Genomic DNA, 27934 nt, shown 5'->3' with positions numbered 1-27934 from the left:
TTAGGTCGCAAGAGGCATGGCAACCAGTGGCATTCAGTACCTGCTGTTTTCTTAATCACAGCATCGAAAGGATAATTGAGCCTTGAAGAAAAACCAAAGTTTGCAGTTTTCTGTCTCTGAGAGCGCAAGATATTATTCCAGCGATTGCGAACGAGTTTATGGGAAGTTGGTCCTCACGTTTGGTTGGCCGATGTGCAGATAGGAATTAGGCGAGACCCACTAATGTCCATTTTTGGGTGTAAAACACGAAATGGGGAGTACCGGTGACAAACTATGCCTGAGGAGTGGCCTCATATGCAGAGGCTGTCTGTGTGACTGTATGTGAGGTTGCTTGCAGGGTCTTCTTGCAGTCATCTCTGCTTGAAGTTCTCTGCTTGGCTTTAAGGCATATGCGTTAATCCTCAGTTTTTCACGCCAGTTTCTCAGGTTTGCTTATAAATGCCTCCACCCTCGGTCGAGGTACGTCGCAGCAAAAGCCTTTTACGAGTCGGGCAAAACAGGTGTTTCTTTTATTTTGTGCAGTGAAGTAAAAAAATATACTGCGAATACTTTCAACTTGATTCGGCGTTTTTTCTTCCGAGTCTATTTCACGAGGACGGAACGCTGTAATCGTCCTCTTGGCACGAGGTAGCGCTGTTTTTTTTTTCACACGAAAGCTGAAATAATGAATGTACACACTATGTGGAATATCCCTTCTATTTACTGCTGTGCCGTTGTGAGAAAAGGCACATAAATTGTTACGTTTACTTCGGACTTTTGTAAATATTATTGTGCGCGCGCTGAGCTAAAGCGGGAGTGTAAATGAGACAGAGAATGGCCACCCAACATTGTAGCAATAATACTTCATAATGCGCGCAGCTTTTTCCACACAATATTTTACCTCTTATAAAATTGGTCATGCAGTTGTAAATATTAATCGGACCGATTTCTCTCTGGACAGAGGAGTACCCTAGTGTTTTTACGGAATTTCTGCGGTAACTCCTGAATCTACACGCTTTTAGGTAACGCAATTATTGCCCTACACTGAATTTTTGGAGCAGTGGGTGACTTGAGTGCCACAGGATACATGCAAGAAGAGAAATAGAAAAGCTAGCAAAGTGGCCTGTGTCATTCTTAGAAGGCGTTCTCCTTTTCTGTACCTTACATAAAAACGATGCGAGTTTTTGCGCGTGCAGGCCAAATCAAGGAGGTGGGCCGTCACTTCTACAACACCGACGTGCAAGTGGAAGTCTTGAAGGAGGAGTCCATCTTCAACACCCTGCACGTCATCATGAGGCTCAACTTCGACAACATGGCCTACCAGCCACCGTCTTTAAAGCTGGTAAGCTGCTTCGTGCATGCCGCACGGCCCGAGGCACTGACAGGATAGCTCAAGCAGGAAAACTTGTTTTGCTCTTAACTCACTAAGGAATCACTGTAGAGTGATTCCTTATCTGCTGAAGGCGCCCATACTCTCGCCTTCGGCAGAACTAAGCCTTTACTACCGTAGCAAATGTCCAGGGGCTCAAAGCAGTTTTTGAGGCACGGAGGCCACAACTATGCTGCATTTGTTCGGACTGGTAGCACGCTGCTGTGGATCGGCAGGGTTTCTTTGTAGGGTATCATTTCACCATTGCTCACCATGCCAAGCTTCGCAGCCATGCAACGAGAGAATCTAGACGTTTCGTTTGTTCCGTGTTGCAGAAGCTTATCTCAAGACTTGCACCCTAGTTACGCAATTAAAATTAATGAAGAACACACAGTAGGGTTTCGAAAGTGTCTGAAACAAACGGCATAGAAATGAGAACTTTGCCCATCATCCAAGGCTCTGTTGAAGCGCAGCTAAGATGATGTTCTTTGGAAGAGGTGCGATGTGTTTCTCCTTGTTGACTGCAACCGCTAAACGAGGTTCGAAAGTTATCTTTTCTTGTAGTTTTACTGACGGTATTAAATGTAAAATATAGCGCAATACTACCCTGCTGAAAAAAAGTTCTATGATGCAATAACCTCATAGAGGCTTCATCATAAAATATCATACAATATGTATGATACAGCATGCAATTAGAATGATATTGTACGACATCTCTATGATGGCTGTATGATTTTACATAAATGTATGACATTTATATGATAATTTTCTATGATTTGTATGATAATCTATGATATTTCTATGACAAACTACGCGTTTATTGCATCATACAACTTTTTTCAGCAGGGTAAGGGGTAGCGTTGCCACAGTACCTGAAGTACTTGGCACCTTATGCTGTGTCCGGCAGCCAGTTTCTTTCAAAAGCTTTTTTTAGAAGGTTATACAAATTGTAGACAGAAGTGCAAAATTTTGCACATTTTTATGAGCTCAAATTCTTATTGTTCAGTGTGTTGCACATTCTTCAGTTTCGTAGTTTCAATTTGATGTACATTTTCGCCCGTTAAAAGCGTTAAAAATGTCATGAGCAGGCAAAAATACGTAACTCATGGTGCATTTAGGAACATAAGAATTATCTTTTGTAACGTACTAAGAGGACCTATGCGTGATGACACGCTCCATCGGTGCACTGTTACCCTGAAATTTAGGAGGTTTGGCGCTTTTGGCTTGCAGATGTGTTGCCTAGTTCATAGAAAAGCTTTTGTCGACGGGCAGACGAGAGCAGCTTATCCTCTTTAGACAATAGAGTAATGTTCGCTTTATTTAGGAGCCCCATGCTCTTACCTTGGGTGCCAATGTGAATTTTAGGAGTGACTGCCCAGGAATAGGATTAAAAGCAGACTAATGGTGGCTTCGGTCAGTACAAGGGGCTCCTTTGCCCGATGAAGACATTGGTATTACGATTGATTCATTTGTCTCCTTCACGGTATCGCTCAAAACAGGTCTCACCGCAGAGCGCGACGAAACTTTTGAGAATATCCCAGGGCTCTTGGTTCTCTTCTTGAGGGTAAGCGCTGAACGAACTATAATGCGTGGTATTTGCAAAGCAGGAGCTTGTGGTTGAACTGGCAGTGATGAAATAAGCCTGGAGAATTACTATGATACAAAGAACAAACCCTGAAGAATGACTAGCTTTTTTGGTGTGCTACGGTGGGGCCCTCAGCAGAAGCTCTACAGGTCAGCAAATACAGCGGCTTTATCGTGTTCTGCGCATGCGCGGGCTGCTGGCACTGCCGCACGGCGCTCACTGAGGCTGCTGGCTTCCAGTACTACCCATTGACAAACGCGCCGGTGGTGTGGTGTGGCCAAATACTTGTGCAATGTGTTGTTGTTCTCATTTTGGGAAAGTCACTGTACTGAATCGATTAATGGACTCAGCAACTGGAACGCTGAAAATTTTGCCACGTCGGCGTATAAAGGATTTGCGCTGATGTTGACTCGAAACGGGCTTCATGTGGAAGTATAATGCAGCGTTCGCAAGTGCTACGGCTCTGGTTTTAAAAGTTTTTGCTGGCGTTTGCATGCAAACCTTGCAGAAAAACGATGGCGACAGCAGACGTGAGCATCCAATGCCTATCAGGGCTGGATGGCGTATTTCATATTCTGGCAGCATTTCGAAAAGGTTCCTCCACAGCACTCTTCACCCTTCATTTCTGTGCTCACGTCACATTGATCTGTGATCGGTCGACAACTGCGTGCTAGCAGTGGGACTGTTGCCAAGTCCTCGGGCGAGGCATCGGGGCCAGAGACCTAGAAAGTCACGAAAGGAATATGGCTACAATCTCCTGTGCACGCCAGAAGACGTTCATACGGGGATCCTGTGGATGCGGTCCTCATTATTCGAGGCCTAAGCAAGCTCTTAGCACGTGGTTCTTTAGAAATGAAAATGAAAATTCACCGGAATTTATACCTCTTGAAAAATATATGTTCGATAGTCGTGATTTATGCTCTCCGCGACATGTAGCAGAATTCCCATTGTTTTTGAAGGATGGAGAAATGTTTAAAAAAGAAAACTCGAATTTTAGTGATAGTTTGTGTTTAAACTGTACGATTTCCCCACTGTGGACAGTTAGTTATACAGGCTGCAGTGTATAGCCCAGAGGTGTCAAGGTCGTTCTCAGGCCGAAGGTTTGGCTGGACCGTTGCCGCGTGTTGGAAAGTGACCTAGATTCAGCTGAGCCACATCCCGCTTATACAAGGTAAATTTTCGGAGTAGTATCTAGGTTCCTTAGTCCACTAACGGACCTTAATTCAAGTAGCACGAACTAATGCCTTCTTCCGAATTGCTCCTCGTTCCCTGCTAAAAGGTGATAACTGATAATTATTTCACTCGTTGAACGAGACATTTCAGACACCATTTTATGTCGACGATTCCAGACTTAATCGGGCAGACAGGTTCCATTTCTTCTTCCTCAAATTCGGCTTCACGTTTCGCACAGCAATTTGCTCTCGACCGCAGCAACTCACAAAGTAGTGTTAAGACCGCTTTACGACCCGCAGTGTTCATCCCCCGCAGAGTTTTCTTTTTATCTAGCGCCACTTTTCACCAACTCTTTCTTGCCGCTGCTCAAAAAAGTACCGCGCTCGTCGGTTGCGCGAAAGAATAGAAAGGCCAGTAAAGACCGGTCACTAAAGGGGAGGTCGTTCAGTAGAGTGGCACCAAGTGGGCCTCGGCCACTGTAGTTTACGACATGACGTGGAAGGCCGTTAGGGCATGTTAACCACCGCTTTGTTGTCCGGCTTTTACGACGCGGTTAGGCCATGAGACGAGCGCGCGTGCTGCCACGCGGATCAGTGACGTCTTCGACTGTCGGCGGGGGCACGGGCGGCGCACGGTGGTTTCGCGAACTCCGCCACTCGGTAGGTGCCGATGTCCCAAGGCAGAGGACTGTGCTGGAGCAATGGGTGATAAATGAGGCAGGCTACGTGACCAGGGTGACCTTTTTGTTCTTTTGATGAGGCCAGTAATGCGGCTTTTATAGCCCATAGCTTTCTTAGCTGAAGTTGTCGGAGACAAGCTAAAGCAACCCTACAACACTGCACTCAATGAAACTGCAGCTAAAAGAAAAACAGAATAAGGACTGCTGGTTTTCGCGCCGAAAATAAAGATGGGTAAGGGTTTAATTCTGCTAGTTTCCATCACTGTTTCGTGCAAGTGTACATAAATGCCCAAAATGCATGTCGAAGAAACACCGCGATTGCTGCGGGATTGTCAAATACCGTGAACAATGGTCCTGCTTTTCTGGTAGAGCCAGAGCGTTGAGACTTTTGCGACGTACCACGAACGGTTAGGTCTAGGTACTTGTTATCTGTTTTTCCATGATACATTCCACTTAAGTCCTAGCACGAATCTCGTCCGGGACGGCAGTTGAAGGTCCTGCCCGTTCGCTTTGTCGCTAGCGCCGTTATCAGTGCCGCGCGCTTTCTGGCACCCGCGGCGCTCTGCGCGTGTCTGACTTTTTTCTGGTTTTAAGATTTATGCTGTTTTCCCCGCAGCTTCAGTTTGAAATGTGCTGTTTACTGCATGCGCAGTATAATATTCTTTCAGCGAAAAGCCGTCGTCTCTGTGTCTGCGTGTTTGTGGCGCCTTCAGTCTTCAGCGCATGATTGCAGCGGATCCGGGCACATTTCAGCCACCGTCCTTGTCAGGAAGGAGCCTCGTTCGGAGTACGTTATCATGAGTGCACCCTTGGGCACCTACCGGTAAAAGTGAATCTTGCGCTCAGAAGTCTCCACCAGCTCAACAGCCCACTTACCCATTGCCAAACTCTAAGGAACTCATCCGTGCGAATGCCCAGGGTGGGCTCCGGGTAACGGCTTGCACCGTAAAAAACCATGTATCTGTAAACGGTCAGATAGAGATATTTGAACGAGCGTCAAGTCCAGGCTTAGGTCAGAGAACACAGAGTGGTTAACATTGACACGAAGCCTTCCACTTTGTTGTCTTGTGAAGACAGGGTACATTTTGTAGGTAAGCAGTAATTAGCTAAGCTGCGCATCATATGCGGATGAAGGAACAAAGAACGAGTAGCGTGTACGGGAACGGAGAGGAAATAAAAACGACATTGGTCACATAAACTTGCAATCACGCCACTCGAAAAGCATAATTCACGAGGCTACTTATTCACATTGTTCTTCCGATCAAAAGTGCGTGAAAGGGTGCACCCGATATTGTGGCCGGATACAGTCAGGAGAAGCTATCACTGCCGGTGTTGAGGTGGTTACGACGAAAAAAAGAGGCTGAGATAGGAAAGAAAGCGAAGACAACCAGCCTCTAGTCTGGCGGGCTACATCGCACAGCGATACGGGTAAATGAGCAATGTGGGCCGGAGAGCAGAGTTGGACGAGCAGCGACTGTGCCCACGAGGTCTAAAAGAGTTCCAGCGCTCTGTCAGATTTAGGAACTTGATACAGAGTATATTACCTTTCACCACTCGACTACACAACGAGCACAAACGATCCCGCAGGTACATTGCATATTCTGATGTCATCACTTTGAAGAATGGCGTAGGCTTTGTGCGCTGATGGCTAGCTTGGTTTTGGCTGTTTTGTGTCTACGTGTTGCCGCTTGGAGGCATGCTGCGAGAGTAAAAAGTTGGTAATCTGCACTAAGCGACATTGCTCTTGTTTTTTTTTTCTTGGGCCCTCCCTTTATTTTCTTATTTCCCTGCAGGTACGGTTCATGAAGCTAAAATGCAGCACACGTATCTAATGAAGCACGGAGATTTTCATTGAATGCAGTTTAACTGTTAATTTTATTGACCTGTCTAAATTATGCTTATCGCATTTTGTGGCTCTTTATGACGGTTGTACTCTTAATTATCTTAAGATTATGCTTACAGATTGAAGAATTTTTATTCATTTGTTCATAATGCATGTACCTGTGTCCCTGCACTTTTAATTCAACTGGTGCTGTTGTTGGCAAACGTTCTTGCGCTCAGGAGTTCAAGCACCGGCCTTTTCACTATCCACCCATTGCTTGTTGCACAGCTAAGCGTTTCGTTGAATATGATTAGGCGTATAATGAATGCCGAGATTTTCGAATGCAGGACTTACGATCAATCCTTGCTACTTCCAGACGAACTTGCCGTGCAACTATACAGGCTAAGAAATGAGCACGCCAAACGTCTAAAATTTAACACAGAACATCTCGATGCTTTTGCTGGGTGCTCTGCATTTGATGGTATTAAGCATGCGCTAAAGAGAAACGTTTTATTTATGGCACTGTTATCTGCAGAGACCTAAAGCGCCCCAAAGAGGGCCACGAAGTGCTCTTTCGGAATCGCAGAAACAGAAAGGATTCGACACATTGGTCAGCATAAAGGTTTAGGACTTCTGAGACACGCCACACTGACTGCCACTTCCGAAGCAGTGCCGGTGTCAGTGCCCAAAGGCCGGAACATCGTCTGCCAGGCCCGAAAAACATGAGGACACAATGGAGCGTTGCAACTGTTGCAAATGACTGGATACTTTGCTATGCGAAGAAATCAGTCTCGTAAAGAGCTGGAATTGCGACAAGCAAACTCTGTTCCTGCTCCTTATGGTCTCGTAGCAGCGTTCCAGATGTAGTAAACGTTTGCAGCCAATAGGCATATTCTTTGGTTCGTTTGCTGTGGACGCGTTATTTTGCGACTAAAGCCAGGTAACGACAGGTCATTCCAGCATGCTGCATGTTAAAAAGCTGGCGATTCTTTTCTTACGAGAAATACGGATTTACTGCATTTGCTTGCGAACAGCCTTTAGGGGATGACCAGGCGTTTTTGAGGTTAATTCTGACAAAATTGGAAAGAGTTAATAGGACATCTGGCGGGGCTACACAGGTACGTTCCTAAAACTTAGGCGTAAGAGAGACAGATTTGCTAGCGCTGTCAAGCACCATAATGCAAGGTTCCACAAGATGTTTAATGCGCTGCCGTCTATGATTTACATTGGAAGAAGATAACCTTGACGAATTTTTCCAAATGTGAAGCACACACCACTTGTTTTAGCAAATATAAAAGATGCGTCTATAGAGCTATAACTAGGCGTTTTGTGGGATGACTACGGCCTGTCCTCTTTTTTTTAACAGCAGCTCATCGGTTCATTGCAACTGAACAAATGCTGCGTGACCTATCGTGTGACATGAACAACATCATTGTAATTACTGAGACATTTCATTCTTTGCGTTTTGTGCAACTGGCATGCCCTCGAATTTTGTTCTGCTAGTAATAAAGAAAATCTTCGTTTTTGTTTGCTCACTGGTAATCCTTATTTCGCTCTCTTTCTTTTGCATGGCTCTGCTTGTTTCTGTCAGTTGGAAAACAATGTAGTGGTATCTGCAAAGATCCTGGACTCCTTAGTAACCAGCCGTCGAATGAACACCCAGGTAGGCACTAATTCCTGCAACCACCGAGTTGGCAACATTCGCACTTCGCACGGCCACGGTGCCGCATCGTATTTTTGACTTCATGGGGGAAAACCTATTTTAGTTAGCGGCGTATAACACCATAATGCAGAACTTTCTTTGATACTTCTAGTTAGTATCAAAAGAAAAACAATTCAAGTATAATCACTGCGGCCGTTAAAGCGGCCCCGACACATCTAAAGGAATCATATGTGGTGTACACAACAAACGTTACGTGGATTTAGGCCGGCATTGCTCTGTTCCTGCTGAGGAGGAATTACTGACCCGAAGAAGCACGACAACACAGTCCGACAGAATGGTACAGAACAGAACACACGACCAGTACTGTTTGCTGTGCCCCAACATCATCTTGCCTCGTCCAATGTGTTGTGTTGCCTCCCTTCATACCGCCCTGAGTTGCTAAGGTTCTTCGGGTCAGTACTAACGTTCATCTTTACGAAAAGCACAGTCGACTGACAAATACACGAGACACCCCGTGTAATAAATTAAAAAAACACAAGTGGTTCAGCTTCCCAGCACCTGGTATCAGTGAGAAGCAAGCCTCTAGAGGCCGTGTCTGAGAACGGGGGGGGGGGGGGGGGGTAGGGGGGGGGGGGGGGGGGGGCTCAGTTTTACTATGGCCAGTGGTGAAAATACTTATCTAGGAGTCGTAGGACGTGAGTAGGCTATCTGAAATGAAAGGCAGCCTCATATGTGTTCTCGCGATACGTCCTTCTTGCTGGCTGCGGCGGGGACACACCTAAGAATGGCGTCCAGGGAAATGGGTCAAGGAACCGGAGGATTTTGTTCACAGTCTTTCCCTGGCGCGAAGCTTTCTCTTGTCCTGCCCAGACCTGGTGCGCTGCGCCGATTTGCTAGATTCGGGTCACGCCGTATTCGCCCTGGTCTTCCTGTGTTTGTGCTCGTAAAGAACAAAAAAAAACTCTCCGAACGAACGTAAGCGCTGGGCGTCACCAAAAGCACCATGCGTGTCTCAGCACGGGTTCTTGGCTTTGAGCAGGCTTTCTTCTTTTTATGACATGGTTCCGGTGCAGCTTTCCGTAGAGTGAAGTAGCCCGGTGCGAAGGAACTAAGACCAAAACATTTCTTTACGCTCCGGATACTGGGGACGGAGTCTCGCACGTGCTTTTTTACGTTGGTATAGCACATAAATGATGAACTTTATGGTTCGTTGCTGACGGCTGTGTTTTCAGATGTATTCGCAGCATGTTCAAGATAAGAGAGCAATTTCAATGAAGAATAAATGGGCGCCTTATGTGTTATGCAGTGTTAGAACGCAGCAGCGCGGTTTAAGGTAACAACAAAGAAAGAAGCTATTGATTTCGGTATAGGCGACAGTAGTCCTTAGCAAAAGAACAGCATTTCGAATCTTACAAACCAAGATCAACAGTCCTGCTAAGCGACTTTTATATTTTCACGAAGCATGCTTTGGTTCTTGGATTTTAAATATTTGACAATATGGCGATTGTATTATTTCTCTGTCGTAGAAATTTATTGACAAAGGACACAAAGCTGATTGTTAAAAAGAAAACATCCTTGCGCTCATATGAATGCTTTTCCGCAGGGTAACATGATATCGGAAACTGGAGTGGTCGTGAACATGGAAGGCAGGCAGATATCTATGACTTTTCGCATACTTGATAAACCTTTCTATGTAACGTATATTATATCGCGCAAGTCCAGTTTGCCCTTCTGCACTCTGTTAAGCGACGACTACCCATTCGTTAGAAAATTTTCATCGGCAGTGAAAGTCGGCCAACAGGCTTGTGATTAACGAACTTGCTGACAGCGCCAGTCCGCGCATAATGGCTCTTTTTGAAGAAAGGCAGAGGCAGGGTATAAAACACGCCTTAACCGCCTCTTCCAGGTTTAACGGACAGATGAGCGCCAGTACTTGCTGAAGAACATAGAAGCATGTAGAAAGGAGTGTTCGGGCAGAGTGTAATCCATAGGAGTGCACAATAAAATCGAAAAAGAAAATGTGATAAGGCTATGGACGCCTTGCAGTCTGTACATCTGACTGTGCCTTATACGGCGGGCCCAGGAAGGAAATTTAGTGGGTTAAAAGAAAAGTGCTCGCTTGTTAGGCGTGTTGAGCTTAACGGTGTACAAGCGGCTAAGAAATATGTTTTCACACCTTTTGACTTGTAACATGCATGACAACTTGCTGGCCATTCTAGAGCATTGTTAGTAACGTGCTGACTGCTTTAAGCCGGACTCGGTTGTTTTGCGAAAATGCTGTCTTATTTCACGAAGCTATTTCCAATGAATTATATAGGCCGAGAACTGACGACGGTCTTATGCACTTTGAGCAAGGAGCTGTGCCTGGACGTACAAATGAATTGCAATTTGGGAGCATTCGCATGTTGGGCGAAGCAAGCGATTCAACATTTCTGCCTTGCGCCGCCAAAGTGAAAGACAGTGGGTGCCTGCGGCAATAAGGTTTAACGTCATTCCTACGGTGGCGCACTTATATTTTCGGTGGAAATATTTTGCGTACACTACGCGTGAAGAACCAAAACATTTCATCGCTATCGTTGTTATGGTCTGCCAAATCGAGTTCAATAGGGGACTAATGGCTCTCTTTATAATCTTCAACAGGCCACCAAACTGCGCCAGGCACGGTAACTATCATATGGTAAATATCCTTTCACGTGACCCTCCGCCGCCTTCGGCTGCGTTTCTCGTAAGACGTTGAAATACCTAACGAGAATAAATGCAATTGTGATTCACGAGGTATGCTGAATTTGTAATCTAGACGAAAGTACTCTTTTTTTTTGGAAGTCCTCCTCTTTCAATTTAGGGGTATTATTGAAGGCGTCTTAACTGACGTTAAAGGCCCGAAAGAGATTTAATAGTAAAGTATTGGTGGTGTAAGCGAGAGCTTTAATTAAAAAAAAAATGGTTTCGAAAACTGTCTTCATATGGTGTTGCAAAAGCCCTTTATCCTCAAATGATCTACAAAGGTTGCTTTAACGTTCCAGCAACTTTAATCATGCACTGCAGTTACGTAGCACCTAATTCTTCAGAGTGAAGGGAAAAGCATCACATTTCAGGTGATTTTGCGTGGTGAATCGTACAGGAGAATGCGATTATGTTAAAAAAGTGTTGTGTAATTCATGCCACCTACAATTGTAATAAACGTGTGCCATGGCCACAAAGGCTTTCGGTTCCTACTCATGATGGAGAAAATAGAGCACAGGGAACACACGGGACGGAAAGTAAACGACGCAGACAAGCGCTAACTCGCAACTGAGGTTTATTGCTGACGCGCGTAATATAAGGTAATCACTTTAAAAACATAAAACAAAAACAACCACAAACAGTCCCTCCTGGAAAGACCAAGTCAGAGGAAAAAAATTGAAATTGAAGCATCAGGCGCCACTCATCGCTGCGGAAGATCAGTTAAAAAACCGTTATCAAAACCGTTAGCAGCGATGAGTGGCGCCTGATGCTTCAATTTCAATTTTTTCCTCTGACTTGGTCTTTCCAGGAGGGACTGTTTGTGGTTGTTTTTGTTTTATGTTTTTAAAGTGACTACCTTATATTGCGCGCGTCAGCAATAAACGTCAGTTGCGAGTTAGCGCTTGTCTGCGTCGTTTACTTTCCGTCCCGTGTGTTCCCTGTGCGCTATTTTTTACATCATGAACGTTATCCAACTTGCCCAACTTTCCGCTTTGCTGAATGTGGTTCCTACTCCCCAAGATTCTACCTAAGAGCATATTCGCTTTTTTAGGCTGGATTAATGTTTCTTTCTTCTTGAATTGTTTGTAAGGACAGCAGGTACCAGAAACTGGTACCTGCTGGTACCAGTTAAGTGGTAAAAAAGTGAACCATCGGCAGCATGTTAAGCTTATCTAATTTAGTTGCAATGTAATAACGCTCGCAAGAAGGCCAAGTATGAAACGGACTCCACCATTCTACTAGACACAAAAATTTGAAAACCTAGTGACGCATTGTGAACCAACATAACAAGAGCGAGAAGATTGGGAAAAGAATGTAGTGCGCAACATAGGAAAGTCCCGTCTCACAAGCCTGTGCGCGACACGAAAAAAGAGAAAACGATAAGAACCGAAAAATTCCCTGCTTTCATCAAATTTTTTACAGTACTTTGACAGAAACTAAAAAGAAAATTGTGTTAGTGGCTGCATTCTGATGCACTGTCCAGAATTATTTATACATGGCGTTTTAATTTTCCATGACTCCTTGAAAAGGTGTCGGGCAATCAACAATAAATATTTCAGGCTTCACCATGCAGACATACTTACACCATTATCTGCGGCCGTTGCAGAACAAGATAACTTAGAAATGTAAGGGAAGTAAACGGGGAACAAGATGAAAGACGTGATGGGAGTAATCTTACCGGCGGCGGAGACATAAATTTCTTCTCGCAAGGTTTCTAGACCGTTGTGTTGTTCACTTGAGAAAATTTTCTCAAATTCCATAGTCTAGATATGTGCACACGCATCCCTGGCTGGAAATGAAACTGCTCAAGAGCTGGCTCCGCGCAAGTGGGCGTACCGAGGACTTCACCCCCCCCCCCCCCCTTCCCACTGATAAATCAATGCCAAAGAGTAAGGACACCTCTTGGTGGCGTCCCTGAGGTCTTACATTTCCGAATCCGGTTATGTCTAGTCTTCATTGTCCAGGACAATAATCAAATGAGTGCAAGCTATGTAACGATAAAGCGGATCTCAGCACTTTTTGGAGAAAATACCCTTTTGCCCCCCTCCCCCCCCTCCTCGAGGTAAGAAAATAAAGTCTCTTGACCAATTGGAGGCTCTCCTACTGAGCTCCGATCTGGAGACACAGACAAAGGTCGTCTAGCTGGCCGAAGACGCCTCCAGGTGCCAATGCCTTCCGGCCTTGGCACCTGGGGCCAGTCGCTGTGACCAGTCGTTGTGGTGTGTACACTCTTCTTGTCCCTCGTCTTGTGTGACTGGTTTTTTTCCGTTTACAATGTATCAACTGGATCGTATTTCAACCCTTCTGGCCGTCGTTTAGGAAAGGGGCCGAAATCCCCTCAAACTGTTGGAAACAAAAGTTCTACAATCAAATCCATTCGAATGAAATAGTACAAGCCAACGCGTTTCAACCTTGAGAAGGATGCATTAGGGAGCTCATTTTGTAGGCAAAATGCAATTTTTTTAGAAAACACTCCAGTTTTACGTGGGGGCTAGTCGGGCTGCAGTGTTGCGTCAGTGCCTGGCAGGTCACGAACGTAACCTAAGATGTGCATCCCAGCTGCGCAATGCTGTATTTTACTTAACAATGCTTGGATTGGAATAGCAAAGTAAGAGAAGCGCATGAGGAGACATTTTTCCATAGCGAATGAGGCGACCCTACCGGTATTGGAGAACACAGATCATGCCGAGCTGCAGTTGGAATGCACAGTTGCACAGTTGCACAGCCTAGCACAGTACTCTAGGCGCGTTGCATAACTCGAGAGATAATCATTGCTGAAGTCCAAAATTATACAAGTCCGTTTAATAGCAACTACGGCAACATCTTATTTCTTTTTAAATGAGCTGTCGATCCCTCCAAGTGGTGCTATGTGGTTTTTATCCGAAGCTTGATGGCCGAAGTTTGCTAGTCCGATGTGGGCGCGTCTTTTTTGGGATTCGCTGTAGTGGTCACACCCCAGAACTCTAAATTTAAAATATTCTGTGCGTGCTTTTGTGCGGAAGCCTTTCACGCACCCAGTCCAGCGTCCAAATATAAATATGGGCTGCGAGACAGCAATGCACCCTTGATTTAGTAAAGAGCAGCTACGGCCCTTATTTACTCAAAAAGTGGGTTTAGTTCAATATTTCTGCAGCAAATAGACTTCTGTATTATGGGCATTTGGGTTAAGCTCCATCTGAAAACGAAAATTCGTCTAAACGGATAGATAGTTTTGTATTGCGCAAAGCAGAAGACATTGCCCGATATTTAGTGATATCTTGCGCTGAATACAGAGGTGCCCTACGCTAACGTTTTAGATATATTGTACAGCTTATTATGCGTGACGGGGTTTAGATTAAGTAGTTTGGAAAGTACGTTTCAAGTGAGAAAAGTCTAAACAAGGATACTGATTAGACGTCTTATTTCCATCACTTAATTAAAAGCTACCTATGCTAACGCTGCTCCAGTCCAAGCCTCTGGTGTGTCTCAAATGCTAGCTCGGTTGTAGAATGAATCTTTTTTGGAATGCACCAAGAAAGGAGGGTAGTTCTTTCACAGAAACAGAGGTTCTGAATGGGAGATGGCAATGCACGTGACAAGATAGCAGTTATAATTGAGAAAAACTGGAAAAACATCTATACAGTGCACATTTCATTTAACATATTGTTTATACGGAGAACGAAGACAAAGTAGGCCATTTTCAATTCCTAATAGAAACTATCACTTATAGTAAATTGGCCCTTGGTACAAAAATGACCAGAAAAAGCACGAATTACAGAACTTACTGTTAAACAACTCAATTTATACCCGACTTTGAGCTAAACAGAAGATTACCAGATTTTTTTCACTGAGATTCTTGAAGGAATAAAACCCAAAAACTAACGGCCGAATTAGAGCTCAGGCAGCATCGCGAAACCCAGATTTAGGATGTGTTTATGTGTATTTATACCAGACGAAATTCTGCGTTCGGGCAAGCGCCTGCCAAGTGAAAAACGCTCAGTAGCCTAGAATCGGTCACGATTCTAGGCTACTGACCAAGCATTTACAAGGAAGCTGTGACGAAATGCGATGTCGGAGACAAGTTATCTAGAAGATATGTTTGTGCCTAACTGAGAAGTATTAGTGCCGACGCGCGTTAAATTGAATCCAGGGTAGTATTTTGTTACGCAGGTGATGGTTCTGGTTTAGTTTCACAAATTCCACTTGCGTTGAACTACGCCTAATATGAACCAAAATAAACCGCCGTTTTCTCATATGATCCTGCCGAAGATGTAGCTTCCGCATTTGACGCTAGGATACCACTGAGCCAATTTCAGTGTCTCAGCAAGTTTGAATGGGTGTGTAGATACGAGGCTTTTCACGATCAACAGGGAAGTAGCAGCGGTCTCTCGACGTGGAGACTTTGGAGTTAAGCAATTCAATTTACACGAGTGCCTCGTGCTTGAGTCGAGTACGCTGTAACTGCATAACCAGAGGCAAAAAAGAATCAACGACAAAGAAGATTATGTGGCTTCGGAGCCAGGAACATTATTGGCGCTACCCTTACCAAAGTTTATTTAGACAGTCTACAGACTGCCCATTGCCTTTTGTACAAAGTCTCTAGACTTTCAATAGGCACATCCTATAGACTAGTCCATAAGAAAAACAAATGCTATAGACAGTCTATAGAGAATCTATAGATTTATGGCCATACAGTTTTACGAGATTTTTTTCTACAGGAAGTCAATAGACAAAGGATATACAAAAAGGAACATCTATAGAAAGGTAATAGAGTCTCGAGAAGTCAGTATACAGTGTATAGAACATTTTTATACGGGTATACGCCCTGCTTCTTCACACGGCCCACTCAACTTCCCTGCAAGTGTAACCCTCCTGTGGTTGGCATGTGACAGGACGAGGAGGACATGGTGAGCAGGACGTTGCTGCCGGTGAAGGCGTTCGTGTTCCTCGAGATCTTCCCCTTCTGCGTGGTCTTCGACGAGAACCTCACCATCACCAACATCGGGAACAGCCTGCAGGCGGTCATGCCCACGGTGGTCGGCAAGCGCATCCCCGAGGTGTTCGACCTCTCCAAGCCCATGGTCGAGTGCTCCTGGAAGTCGGTGAGTCGGCAGAGCTCAGTGAATAGTTAGGCGAAAATTTGCGTCGTCGGGTTTAGTGTAATGAAAACGAAAAAGATCAGTCACTGACTAAGTCGCGATGTTACTGACTTTTCGGTACAAGTACCGGTTTCATGCCCGCAATGAAACGACAAAAGTGCGTTGTTCGTTTAGGTATGCAAGATACGACGAATTCCCGCAAGTAGATAGCTGCCATGTTTTCTTGTGATTTGTTTATGGTATTTGGCGTAGTTTGCATGACAAATTATCCCAGCTACAGGCCTTTTCGTTTGCCCATGATCGCTTTTTTGTCAGCTGTGTATGTCGAAATTGTATGGGAATTTTACTATCGCGTCAGGAGACTAACCGTATTTAGGAAAGTCATGATGGCGCTTCTCAAGCTGGTTGGTGAACTGTTCTGTTCGGCCAGGCTAAACATGGCTGTAGTCGGCTCAAGCTGTGCCTGTTAGTGGCTGCTAACCAAATATGTGCCATCAACTACACTAAGCTGCTACCACAGTAAAAAAAAGAACCTGGAGCCTTTTTTTTTTGACGATAGCTTAAGATAGCTACAAAGCCCCATCATCGTGGCCCGGTCAGCACAGCGGCCCTCTTCTCGCTTAGGGTCAAGTTGTGCTACATTCGGCTGTGAGACTTCGGCTGCTTAGCATGCAAAATAGCCTTCTCTATTTTTTTTACTGTGAGCACAACGATTAAAAATGCCCTCTTCCCCACCAGCAAAAAAAGTAAATTGCTAGAGGGCAAATTGTTTGACGTCACTTAAGAAGTGAGTTTGCAAGTAGTGTAGCTTATACTTTTTGCTAATTGCTTATGCATCAAGAGGAGCGAAAGAACTAGCGAACAAGCCGGCACAAGTTTGCACGACAAAACCAGCCGAAACTGTGCAACACTAAGAGCAACAATACATTCCATTGAAGCCCACAGCATTCTTATGGTCTTCGTTTCCTTTGAACTTCATGTGTCCGCTTGTTTTTTTTCGTGCTGCGAGCCTCTTTCCTGGGGGAAAGCCATTTTCTTAAAGATCCACGCTGTTTCCATCTTCGTCACCGTATTTCCGTTTGCCCTAGTTCTCGCTGCGGTTTACTAAGCTGGGAGCGTGCGTTGTGACGGAACCCGTCGGCCTTGTTTAGCCACGCCACATCGAAACGGTCATGGACCTGGCCTCGATCTGTGACATCATCAGACCCACACTGGCTCCTCCCAACCCAATGCTGACGTTTGCAGAAACGAGGAGTCGCCTCGCACCGAGCCCCGAATGCCCCCACGTCCGGCAGGCAAACGTGACCTCGCAAAAGAAGCAGCAAAACTATGTAGAAAGCGCGAACAATGCGTATTTGAGACTCGCTATTGCGAGAGAAAAATATGCGCGATTTACTTGTCTCTGCAAGATCGGGAAGGCGGAGAACAACAGCCAAGGACAGCGAGCAAAAAAGAAAGAGGAACGGCGACACAAACAAAGTGCGTACGAATAGGGCTTCCACGTCGTAACTGAGACGGATGTGCCTTTTCCGCGCCAAAGTAGTTCCGTGCAGTAGTTGGCGCAGCAGGCAGCTCTGGCGCTGCTCTTTGGTCCCCCACGCAACACGCACTGCGTGACGAACAACGCCTGAGAGCAGATCTACGACCACTGCCTTTATCGGATGCATGTGGGTTAGATTTGCCCCTGTAACGTTCGGCAAGGGCTAGTTCTGCTAGCTCGACATGGTTATGCTTCGGAGCAGAGTCGTGACGCCACAGCTTGCGACGAATGCCGGATGGCAAGCCATATTTTGTCGCCTACGAAAAAAAGAGTACCCTGATTTAACCCTCTTTATGCTTTGCTGCTGCATGCATGTAGGAAACATGGAAAACGGCCTTCCGTTCTTTGTTTATGACGCGGCGCCGCACCAAATGCGACATTGGCGGCTGTTGTCGAAATGACGCTGTTTTTTTTCCCCAGTCGGAGCGGGTGGTGGCGGCCATTCGTCGCAGCAAAGAGCAATGGTCGTCAGCGCCCGCGGCAACTTGCAGCCTGGTAGGCTCGATCGATGCATGCCGCTGGGGTGTACGCAGTTCTTGATCCAAAGCCCTGTGAGAACGTGCGGACACGAAGCAGTGCTTTGAAAGGGACAACCTCTGTCCTTGGACATAGTAAAGCGTCCGTGCTTCTTTAGGTTGGCATCGTAACTATAGAATTAACATTAAGCGAACATTGTAGTTGCCATGGTGAATATTTCGAGAACGTAATTTGAATTTTCTTAAATGAGCAACAGAGGCCTGGAAAGGAGGGATGCTGGTACTAAAATTGGGTGGCCATTATAATTTATTTGCGGAATAAGCAGAGCGTATTGACGTTTAAAAAAAAAGAGAGAGAACTGGTATGCGACGTAAATTCTCGCAGAGTGGTGAAGAGTCAGTGTAATTAAGCTTATATATACGGATGGCTGAGGGAACTGTTTTCGGCCACAATCAGGACGAAGGAAGAAGACATCGCACAACAGCGTTTCTAAGAACTAAAATTTTACTGAAACGGAGCACAGTATATACAGGCCTGCTGACACATGCGCAGAGCGCACAACACAGAAACAACCTCAAGGACGCCGGCCACCAACCCGTTATCAACAATGCAACTGGATAGAAAAAGATTTTTTGGTCAGGGAGCGTCGCGGAGGATCCTTCAGATAAGTAGTAGGCCGGTAATAGTACTACGTCGACGTTTTAAGGTCATTATCAAGCAGCTTCGTGCGATCTGTAAGTGGTAGCGTAGGGGCATATCCTCTCTTTGGCGAGATTGCGTATCCTCTTTTCTGAACGGAGCGGCTTTGCTCGCCAGTACAGCACTTAACTATTTTTATCTATGTAGATGGAACTGGCTGATAACAATACTGCATGCATTTCTGACGTGCTACATTTCACGCAGCTACGTGCTGTGTGTTTCACTGAGCACCAGTCCGTCTTTGCAAGGCTAATCCTGTCTCCAAGTGCTCTCTACTGCTTTACTGAATTTGATTTAATTTCTTATCAATAGCTGAGCTGATGAGCACTAACTTTCCAACTGCCGAGTGCATTCCATTCAAATGTTATAGAGTACCTACTTTTTTATCCAGGTGCTAAAGACCAGGTCCATATTGCATTCCTGTTGCGTTGTCGACCAACTCGCCAAATGCCCGGCGCCATCATTCAAAAGTCTCAGTCGATATAAGACACCTCGATCAGGTGCAATTGATCAGAGATAGACTTTCCAGATGGACTCCAGTTTTTTTGTTCTTTTGAGACTTCTCAGTGCAGTTATACTTCTGCGGCCAATGAGAGTGCGTTACTCCTTTTACCTTAGGTGCCAATGAAGGGAAACCATCAAAAGGGAGCTACGTACAGAGCGACGGTTTACTTCCTTGGAAAGAACTGCATGACCTCCCTCATTTTCAACCGTGCACACTCAACACTCTTATTTAACAGGCCATTTAATTACATTCAATATTGACTAAATAAAGGCGGTAGTTGAGAAGGTTAGTTGAAAATTTTTGGGCCATTAATTACTTCTACAAAAGTTCTGGAAGCATGCATCCTCTTCATTTTAATTAAACCAGGGCTCTGTAGCTATCATGACATATTACAAAAGAAAATGCACAGGCGGTCAAACGTTGTGCTGCGACAAATCTTCGTTGGCAATACTTGTTGTACACTTCGCTTTTATATTGATCGCGCTGCCAGTAAGCATTTAGATTTGAATCCGTCATGGGGATGAAGTGGGTCCTCTTCCGTTAGGGTGGAATGTTGTGTTCGGTGGAGGCGTGTAGATGGCAGATGCATTTTTTACTGGAGGGTGGCAGGATCTGCACACACTGGGTTTGGAGGCAGGGGCACTGGGAAGGGAGGGGGCTGCGGACATACACTTATACCGTGGCTTTATCACTGAGCAAGAACTACACTGCTAACACAGTATAATACCTTTGGAATAAAACTAGGAGGGGACACTCAAGCTTCGCCCTAAGGATATGACGCGAGAGCGTAATGGGTTAATTATCATTGTAGCGCACAGCGACGCTGTAAAGCGCAGGCGCTAAGATCGGCGTTCCCAGCCGGCGAAAGAAGAAAGTAACGTTGAACGGCGCGTGCTCAGTGCGCAAGCGCGGCACAGGCTGTTCGTTTCGAGAAGCCTGCCACGCTGGACCTCTTGTTCTGGTGCTCCGCTGCAACCCCGTAGATTCTCTACACCATAAATGGAGGAGACGGTCATTCTACATTCACAGATGCTTCGGAGTCCTTATAACACTGCTGGCGCAGTGTGCAAAGGTGAAGCGACGAGCCACTGCTCTGCGATGGCAGGCGCTCCCAGCGATGTGCCTTGTGCGACCCAGGTTGCTCTTCCTGAGCGACTGATCATTAGGGAGTAATTACTCATTGGCATCCACCCAAGCGCAGCCATACGGCTACAAAGGAAAGCTATACAGCTTTCTCAGAAACTTCGCAGTTAAAGAAAAATTCGTCCTGGTCCGGGGTTCGAACCCGGGACCACCGCTTCTCCGGAGCAGTCGCTCTGCCAACTGAGCTAACCGGGACGGCAAGCTTATGGTAGGGCGAGAGCGAATTGATCAATAACTCGAAGTGGGTACAGTGTTGGTCAAATGTTTAGGGGAATCCCCCAAGGTGGAGTAGATTTGTCATAAGGGAGTAATTACTCATTGGCATCCACCCAAGCGCAGCCATACGGCTGTATAGCTTTCCTTTGTAGCTTTATGGCTGCGCTTGGGTGGATACCAATCAGTAATTACTCCCTTATGACAAATCTACTCCACAGCGGGCAGTTTGCTCACAATCCGGTGGGCAGGTTGCGATGACACCGCAAGGACACGTGACCTAGATGGCTCATGTGTCTTCTAGGTTGCCCTCTAAGGGCCACCAGTCGGAGCCATGCCCGTGATTTTTCGCTCACAACTCCGACACCAACGCCGACCACGCCGACACCGCATTTTCTGTAGAACGAGGCCTTTAACGCTATTGCGTTAAAGTTTACACACTGCGCATGTTGCCAGCACTGTCACTCGTTAACCAACTCGTCTCCTTATCGACCCATGCGGGCGACAGCAGCTCTCATCAATCAAAAGCAGCTTTCCCCGTGGCGCGAAGAATATGTCGCTCAGTCGGCCCAAAGCATGCCTGCTTGAGGGAATGGCTGATCCTCGCACCGCTAGCCCCGCGTCCGCGAAAGAGAGAGGAAAAGAGACCTTGGCCTTGCGCGAGGCCTTGCGAGGAGTTGCTAGGACTTCGGCGCGGGGCCAAAGGCTGCCGCCTCCACCAAGTGACGCCGGGCGGCATTTAATCAACGGAGACACATGCGTGCCGGTCTCTTTCTTTTTTGCTTCCGTGAACCATGCGGCGCTAATGCGTCAATCCAGGGCGGCTTCGGGACGAAGTCGCGAGGCAGCTGACGGTCGGTACATTAACTTGGCCCGGAGCCGACGGGCCGGGAGGGCGCTGTCCGTCTTGCGCGGTTTGAAAAAAGCAAGGAAAAAAAGAAAGGAATGATGAAGGGGCCGCTTTCGCCGGCTTTAATTTGACAGGAGCTGCGACAACGTGAGCAAAACGAAAACAAACGCGAGGATTGTGTTACTTAACTTTTTATAAAAGAGAAAGGAGCAAGAAGCAGGAGGAACCACATGCTCTAGTGGTGCGTAGATTCACTGGGCAGAAAAAAGGAAAAAGAAGGAGCGGAAGCGGCGCAACGAGTCGGTGAAGTCACGAGGGAAAGTGAAATGGGCAGTCATGAGCCCCGACAAAACCACTAACGTGACGTTGTAGACAAGCTCATTTCAGCGAGCGGAATAGCGCTTGCTGTAGTTTGTCTTTGTTTCGGGAGGCGTGCGAGCACGGATAGTTTAAATGAGTCTGCTCAGGCGGCGTGGTGGCTGACTGGTTTGCCACTCGGCAGCGTAATGCAGTGCGCGGGGCGCGCCTGCTATGGACGCTGTGAAGAAAGCTGATGGCCTAATTTTACGTAACTGCGGAAGTAAGAGTGACGCAACGAGATGGTCAGATGATTGCAGTTGATGTGTAGAGATTTTCATGGTTCCTCTAAACATTACAAAGTTTTATGTCAGCCTTAATTAGAACGTTGCAGCCGGCAGATATCGCTTTTGCTGGCTTCGTGGATTTCTTCACGGGGGTGGGGGGGGGGGGGGGGGGGGGCGCCTGCTACAGTAAATAATTTTATGCGTTAAAGTTGGTTGGAGGCTGGATGCAATTTAAAAGGAAAGTGAGGTCAACACCGTATAATTTATGTTCTTAGTAAAATTCTACTGTTTGACTCCTTGGCTCTTAGTGCTTATGTTTTTTGTTCGGCAGCGAAAGACGAATTTATTGACGAGAAGAAATTTATTTTAAAATGAACTCACGTTTTACGCCTCTGTGTTCAAACTCCTGGCGTCAAGATCGAAAAGAACTCCGTGATTACCGTTCTGAAGTGGCTGGCGGTGTACCCAGTTTCACAGTTCCACATTCAAAAATTCAGTGCGCGTCGTTGCTTTTCGCTTGTGGAAAGAAAATGTGGCAGCTATTCTTGTATTTGAGATTTTGTTTTTTTTCTGGCTTATGAAAACTCCAAAGCTCCGCCAAAGCTGCGTACTTGTCCTTGGAAAGTGTCAGTCTTGTAAAATGTCAATCTCCCTAGAGTTGACGTTTGGGGAGGTAAGTTGCTGGGCAAGTTGGTTCTGATATTCCGTGACTACAGAGCAACGAACGGGACAAGAAGAACGACACAGGCAGGGATTCCGTGACTACAGGGCAACGAACGGGACTAGAAGAAGGACACAGGCAGGGACACAACACAGCGCTGTGCTGTGTCCCTGCCTGTGTCCTTCTTGTCCCGTTCGTTGCGCTGTAGTCATGGAATGAGATTTGGGCTTGTTGGTCTGGCTGCATGATTAGCAGATTATGCGCGAAAGGTCGAAGACGAACAACATTCCTGTTGTTTCAGCCTCGCTCGATGGAAAATCTATCCGCGAGGGACCGAACTCCGCTTTGTGTGGCAAATTTCACTGTGGCCCTCGTTTCTATAGGGGGGGGGAGGGGCGGGTGAAGTGGCCAAATGTTCTTTTCCAAACATTTCACACCAAGCCGGGGAAAATGTTGCATCCGTTGGAAAACCAGTGGGCACCGGCTGCACTGGGAATCGAACCCAGCACCTCCCACATGTTCCGATCATTACATCATCATCCATCACCATCAGCCTTACTACGCCCACTGCAGGGCTAAGACTTCTTCAATTATCCCTGTCCTTTGCCAGTTGCGGCAACCGTATCCGTGAAAACATCTTAATCTCATCCGCCCACCTAACTTTCTGCCGCCCCTTACGACGTTTGCCTTCTCTTGGAATCCACTCCGTTACCCTTAAGGACCACCGGTTATCTTGCCTTCACACCAATCATTACATACCTGTCTGTATTTTTGTTCATCTCATCGTTTCGCGCTGCTTCCCTTAATCGACCTCTCTATGCAGGCTAACACAAATTTGCCCTCGGTGTTGCTTGAAAAGCAAATTCACGATTGCGCACCTGATGTTCTTCTCTTGACCTGTTTGTCCGCTATGAACCAATTTCTTCCTCCGGTTGGGGCTGCTGGTTTTTTCCTGTTATAAATTCCGAAAGAACAGGCCACTCTGTGGCGCACTGGGGCCCCATCCGCTCTTGATAAAGGAAAGAGACCAGAAAAAAACTCGGTGACAGACCATTGACATGCAGAAAAAAAATTGAGCTACAATCAAATCTACGCTATAAGCTTCCACTCGACTTTGATAATAAAGGAAAAACGGTCATTGCGTGCTGGTGATATATGGCCTTCGAGTGCGGTCTAGATACGGTGATGAGTTAAGACGCATATAATCTTGATTCTGTTACCTATCGGAAAACTCAAATCTTGTCACCCCTCGCATGCTTCGTAAGACGGTTTCGTACCCCGTACTAAGTGTCTGGTATGACGCCAAACACTTTTTTTTTCCTGTGCTATTCTGTCCCTGAACAGTGGGCTACAAAGTTTTCCAAGAGAGAAAGCTACCTCTGCGTTCTGAGCCAGAGTCTTGTTTTGCATTTTCTTGTTTGAGGCATTTGAGGTTTGCTTCTCACTCCTGGATCGATAGGTTCCACGTGTTATTGGGCCTAGCAATCCAGCAGTCGGCGAGCTAACTGCCGCTATTCTTGAGAGAGTTGGTGAAGAGCGTTTGTGAGACAAAAGAACCAGAAGCCGAAGGCAAGTGAGGCCCAGCATTCATTGACATTTAAGGGCACTGCCCCGCACACGGATCTGCCGCCGGTCCCCGGATAAGTGACCCGCCTACTCGGCGCAATAAACCGACGCTGGCTTCAGGCACTGATGCGGAAACGATGGAGAAGCGACGAAGCAGGGCTCGAACGATTGGCTGCTAAATTTAGTGTGTCCGGCTCCGTGACACGTGTGCAGGTTATCGACTTGTCCATCGTCACTCTCCATGCTACGTAGGAAATTTATCTTTTGTTTATTTTAGGGGTAGTGAAAGCATAAATTAAGCGTATTCAAAAGGTCCAGCGCAACGAACCCCCTTCCCGCCCCCCCCCCCCCCCCCCCCCCTAAAAAAAAAACCGAAAGGTTTCGCGCGCAGAATGGAATAAGAGGTTAGCTTCGCTATGCGTACGTATATGAACCATAAAATGATCGCATATATCAGATGTACAAACTGTTCCAGGGAAGGCTGTGGCTAATTTTCATAAGTACTGCATTAGAGGTAGGAAGCCGGCTTCTAGCGCCGGCAAAATAATACCTGCGCTGGCGCACATCAGAAAAAAGTTTAATATGAACTAGTTAGACGCTCAACTGATTTTTGCTAAATATCTTTTTAGCTATTACAGTTAGATGAATAATTGCAATTAGAGATTTAAGTGCGGTGGTTAATACTAGCTATATCATATGTTGAATTTCGAAAAGCGATTAGCCTTGGCGCTGTGGCTCGACATATTTTGGCTATTTCGTCGAGATACCTGCTCTTGAGGGGTTGCTTTGCCTCCATGCTCCTCTAAAGCGAATGTGTTTTGGCGCAATGTAATCAGAATTGGTTGTGTCACAGCGCCGAGGATAATCGCGTTTTCTAAAGTAAAACTGATATGGCAATTACTGACGACCGGTTACAAATCTCTCGTTGCAACTAGTTGCCTTACTGTGGTAGTTAAAGGGTTATTAATAAAAATTGGTTAACCGGCTAACTGCTTAACTTTATTCATATTTTTTTTCTGATGACCGCCGATGCTGGTATTATTATGCCGCAGAGCCAACTTCATACCTCAAATAGCCTATTTTCGAAAATTACTAGAGCGCTTTCCTGAAATACCTGGTATAGTTAACAGTCAGTCAGTTTAAAAATCACAAGTGATATACTGACAAGGAGTTCCTTAATAAATTGAAGCGGGCGTCCTGCGATTAGAGGAAAATAGTTTTAGCGCGTTTTGAAAGCTTTAGAATAACTCTGGTAAAGCGTGAGAAGAATTTCACACATGCACTGGAGACCAAGCCTGCGCTGTAGGCGTGTTTTCGGACACTCATCAGTGCGCTGTGAAATAACAGCATAATCTGGCCACTACTATACAACAGGAACATTGGCCTCGGTTTGTCACTCCTCAAGCAAGCAGCTAAACACATGGGATTTGTATTTTCTGGGTGAAAAATAAGAGCTTTATCATCTTAGCTTATGTGCACATTGAACCATGCCATTGAAAGTATTGTATTTGCAGTGGCTGGATTAATACTGGCAATGCTCGCAATGCGATGCAGATCATGGGCCACACAAACAACGTGTTCGAGCTGACGTCGCTGGAGGCAGTTCGAGCCAAGTGCAACTTGGACAGCAGCCAAGACAACGTCTCGCAGTGCGACTTCAGTGAAAATGGAGACTTCAGTGAGAGCCTGTTTGCATTCCGGCGTCCTTGTATTCGCCTCTGTAAAACACACATTGCGGTTTCTTCTGTATAAAATGGATGCACACTGACATTTCGCTTTTAGCTCCTTTATATCGCGAATGAGAAGTTCTCTGCAGATAATAAGGGTGAATGACAGTCGCCGCGGTGGCTCAGTGAATTTTGTGCTCGGTTGCTGACCCGAAAGACGCAGGTTCGATCCTGGCCGCGGCAGTCGCATTTCCATGGAGTCGAAATGCTAGAGTCCCGTGTACTGTGCGATGTCAGTGCACGTTAAAGAACGACAGGGGTTCAAAATTATCCGGAGCCCTCCACTGAGGCGTCCCTCACCTCCTTAGTTGCTTTGACACGTTGAACCCTATAAACCGATTAACCCAATAAGGGTGAATGAGCTTTTAATACCCCAATTATGTCAGGATGATAGAAAAGAAATGGTCACCTCCACATTATTTGTGCTAATATACCAACATTCAGAAGTAATTACTACAATTTTGTTCGCGCAGCGAGTGTTTGAAAAAGTGCTCTCACGCCACTTAGCAACAATTAGCGTTCGGTCCATTTGCTGCAGGTAGTACGAGTTGTGTGTAAGCCCGTATCGATGGCCTCGAACCAATGTAAACTCGCAGAGACTGAGCAATTTTTATCGATACAATCATCGGCAGTTTTCTCCCCAACATTAGTCAGAAAACGAGAGGCGAGGAATTATTGGTCGCTTCCTGGAAGACGTACTTTTGCGACCCGTTTTTCTCTCCCCACCTTGCCAATATTTTTTCAAAACAATTTCCCCGAAAAGCGCTGGCGGCTGAAAGCATGCTGACATCAACCCTTATTGCTAAGATCCATGTAGTTATGAGTACACGGCTTGAAAAAAGGCATGTCGCGAAATCGTATTCCTGGTCGCCTACTCACCTGGAATGAACTAAAATATAGAGATCATTCGAGTTACAGTTAAGCAAATAACATTAGATAAATTTTATTTATTTTCCTCTCGCTGCTGCTTTCAGATATCACCGCAGCAAAATATTGCACAAGTTTTCTGCACTTTGTTCTTCTCATTGTGTTTTGTTTTCTTTGCCTTATTCGGGCGCATCCCTGTCCAAACTCATCCGCCATCTAATGCGTATGAACCCTGTAGAAAAGAGTAAGTAAAATGGAATGATCGAAGCTTGATACCTTGTGCGCCGGACCATGCTGCGTACTGCTGTACATAAGCGCCACGAAATGTTGTATACTAGAAAACTTTTAATGTAACGGACTTAGTATTCTTTACCCCAGTACAAAAAAGGCGAATGTCTTAATATAGTCGCTACCTCGTTTGCAGTCACTCACTCACGGTGAAACAGCACAAGAAGCAGGCGAATACAGCGCTCGACCGGCATCAGCGGACTAAGGGCCGCGGGAAGTTGGCGCACGCGTCCCCGCAGACTCTGTATTTGAGGAGGTCTGAACTCTTAAAGGTGCACTGAAGAGGCATCTGAACTTGTCTTCTTGCTGCGGGAACTCGACCTACACGTTCTGAGCTTTCCTAGAAACTTCGATTTATTGCCTTGTGTGGCCGATTTCCCTAATTAAATCCAATTAACGTCCGGCTCCCGCCTTTTTTTTAAATTCTCCCCCACACGGTGGGCGGAGTCGACCAATGCGTGGAGTGCCTTTCACCCAGTCCCGTGGCGGCTTGCCGCTCTGCCATCGGCGGAGTAATACGTAGTACTCGGTAGTAGCAAATAGTGCACGTGTATTTTTATTTCTGCGGGCTTATTTTGCGGCTATATTATCTGCGAATGAAACGATTTATTCATGGAAACCTAAAAAACAAAATAAAGCGAAAGCAAAGCCTCCACGGAGCTGGCTGAAAGGCACTCCATGCGTTGGTCGACTCCGCCCACCGTACGGGGAGAATTCAAAAAATAAAGGCGGAAGCCAGATG

The 27934-nt window shown here is 46.0% G+C and overlaps 1 protein-coding gene and 1 non-coding gene across 2 annotated transcripts in view; one reads left to right on the top strand and one right to left on the bottom strand.

The window, feature by feature from the left end:
* The window catches only part of LOC149370275 (soluble guanylate cyclase 88E-like), a 206263-nt gene that overhangs the window by 115367 nt on the left and 62962 nt on the right, over positions 1 to 27934 (top strand). The window contains exons 4-6 of the mRNA XM_089561069.1: positions 1176 to 1321; positions 15866 to 16075; positions 25865 to 25988. Of these exons, the coding sequence (XP_089417195.1) occupies positions 1176 to 1321; positions 15866 to 16075; positions 25865 to 25988 (480 nt within the window). The remainder of the gene's footprint in view (positions 1 to 1175; positions 1322 to 15865; positions 16076 to 25864; positions 25989 to 27934) is intronic.
* On the bottom strand, positions 20558 to 20631 carry TRNAS-GGA (transfer RNA serine (anticodon GGA)). Its single transcript has one exon. It is a non-coding gene; the product is annotated as a tRNA-Ser (tRNA).

Source organism: Amblyomma mixtum, chromosome 1 (genome assembly GCF_055824585.1).
Source record: "Amblyomma mixtum isolate Tamu chromosome 1, ASM5582458v1, whole genome shotgun sequence".
NCBI classification, from domain to species: Eukaryota; Metazoa; Arthropoda; class Arachnida; order Ixodida; family Ixodidae; genus Amblyomma; species Amblyomma mixtum.
This window is presented reverse-complemented; position numbering and strand designations above follow the sequence as displayed.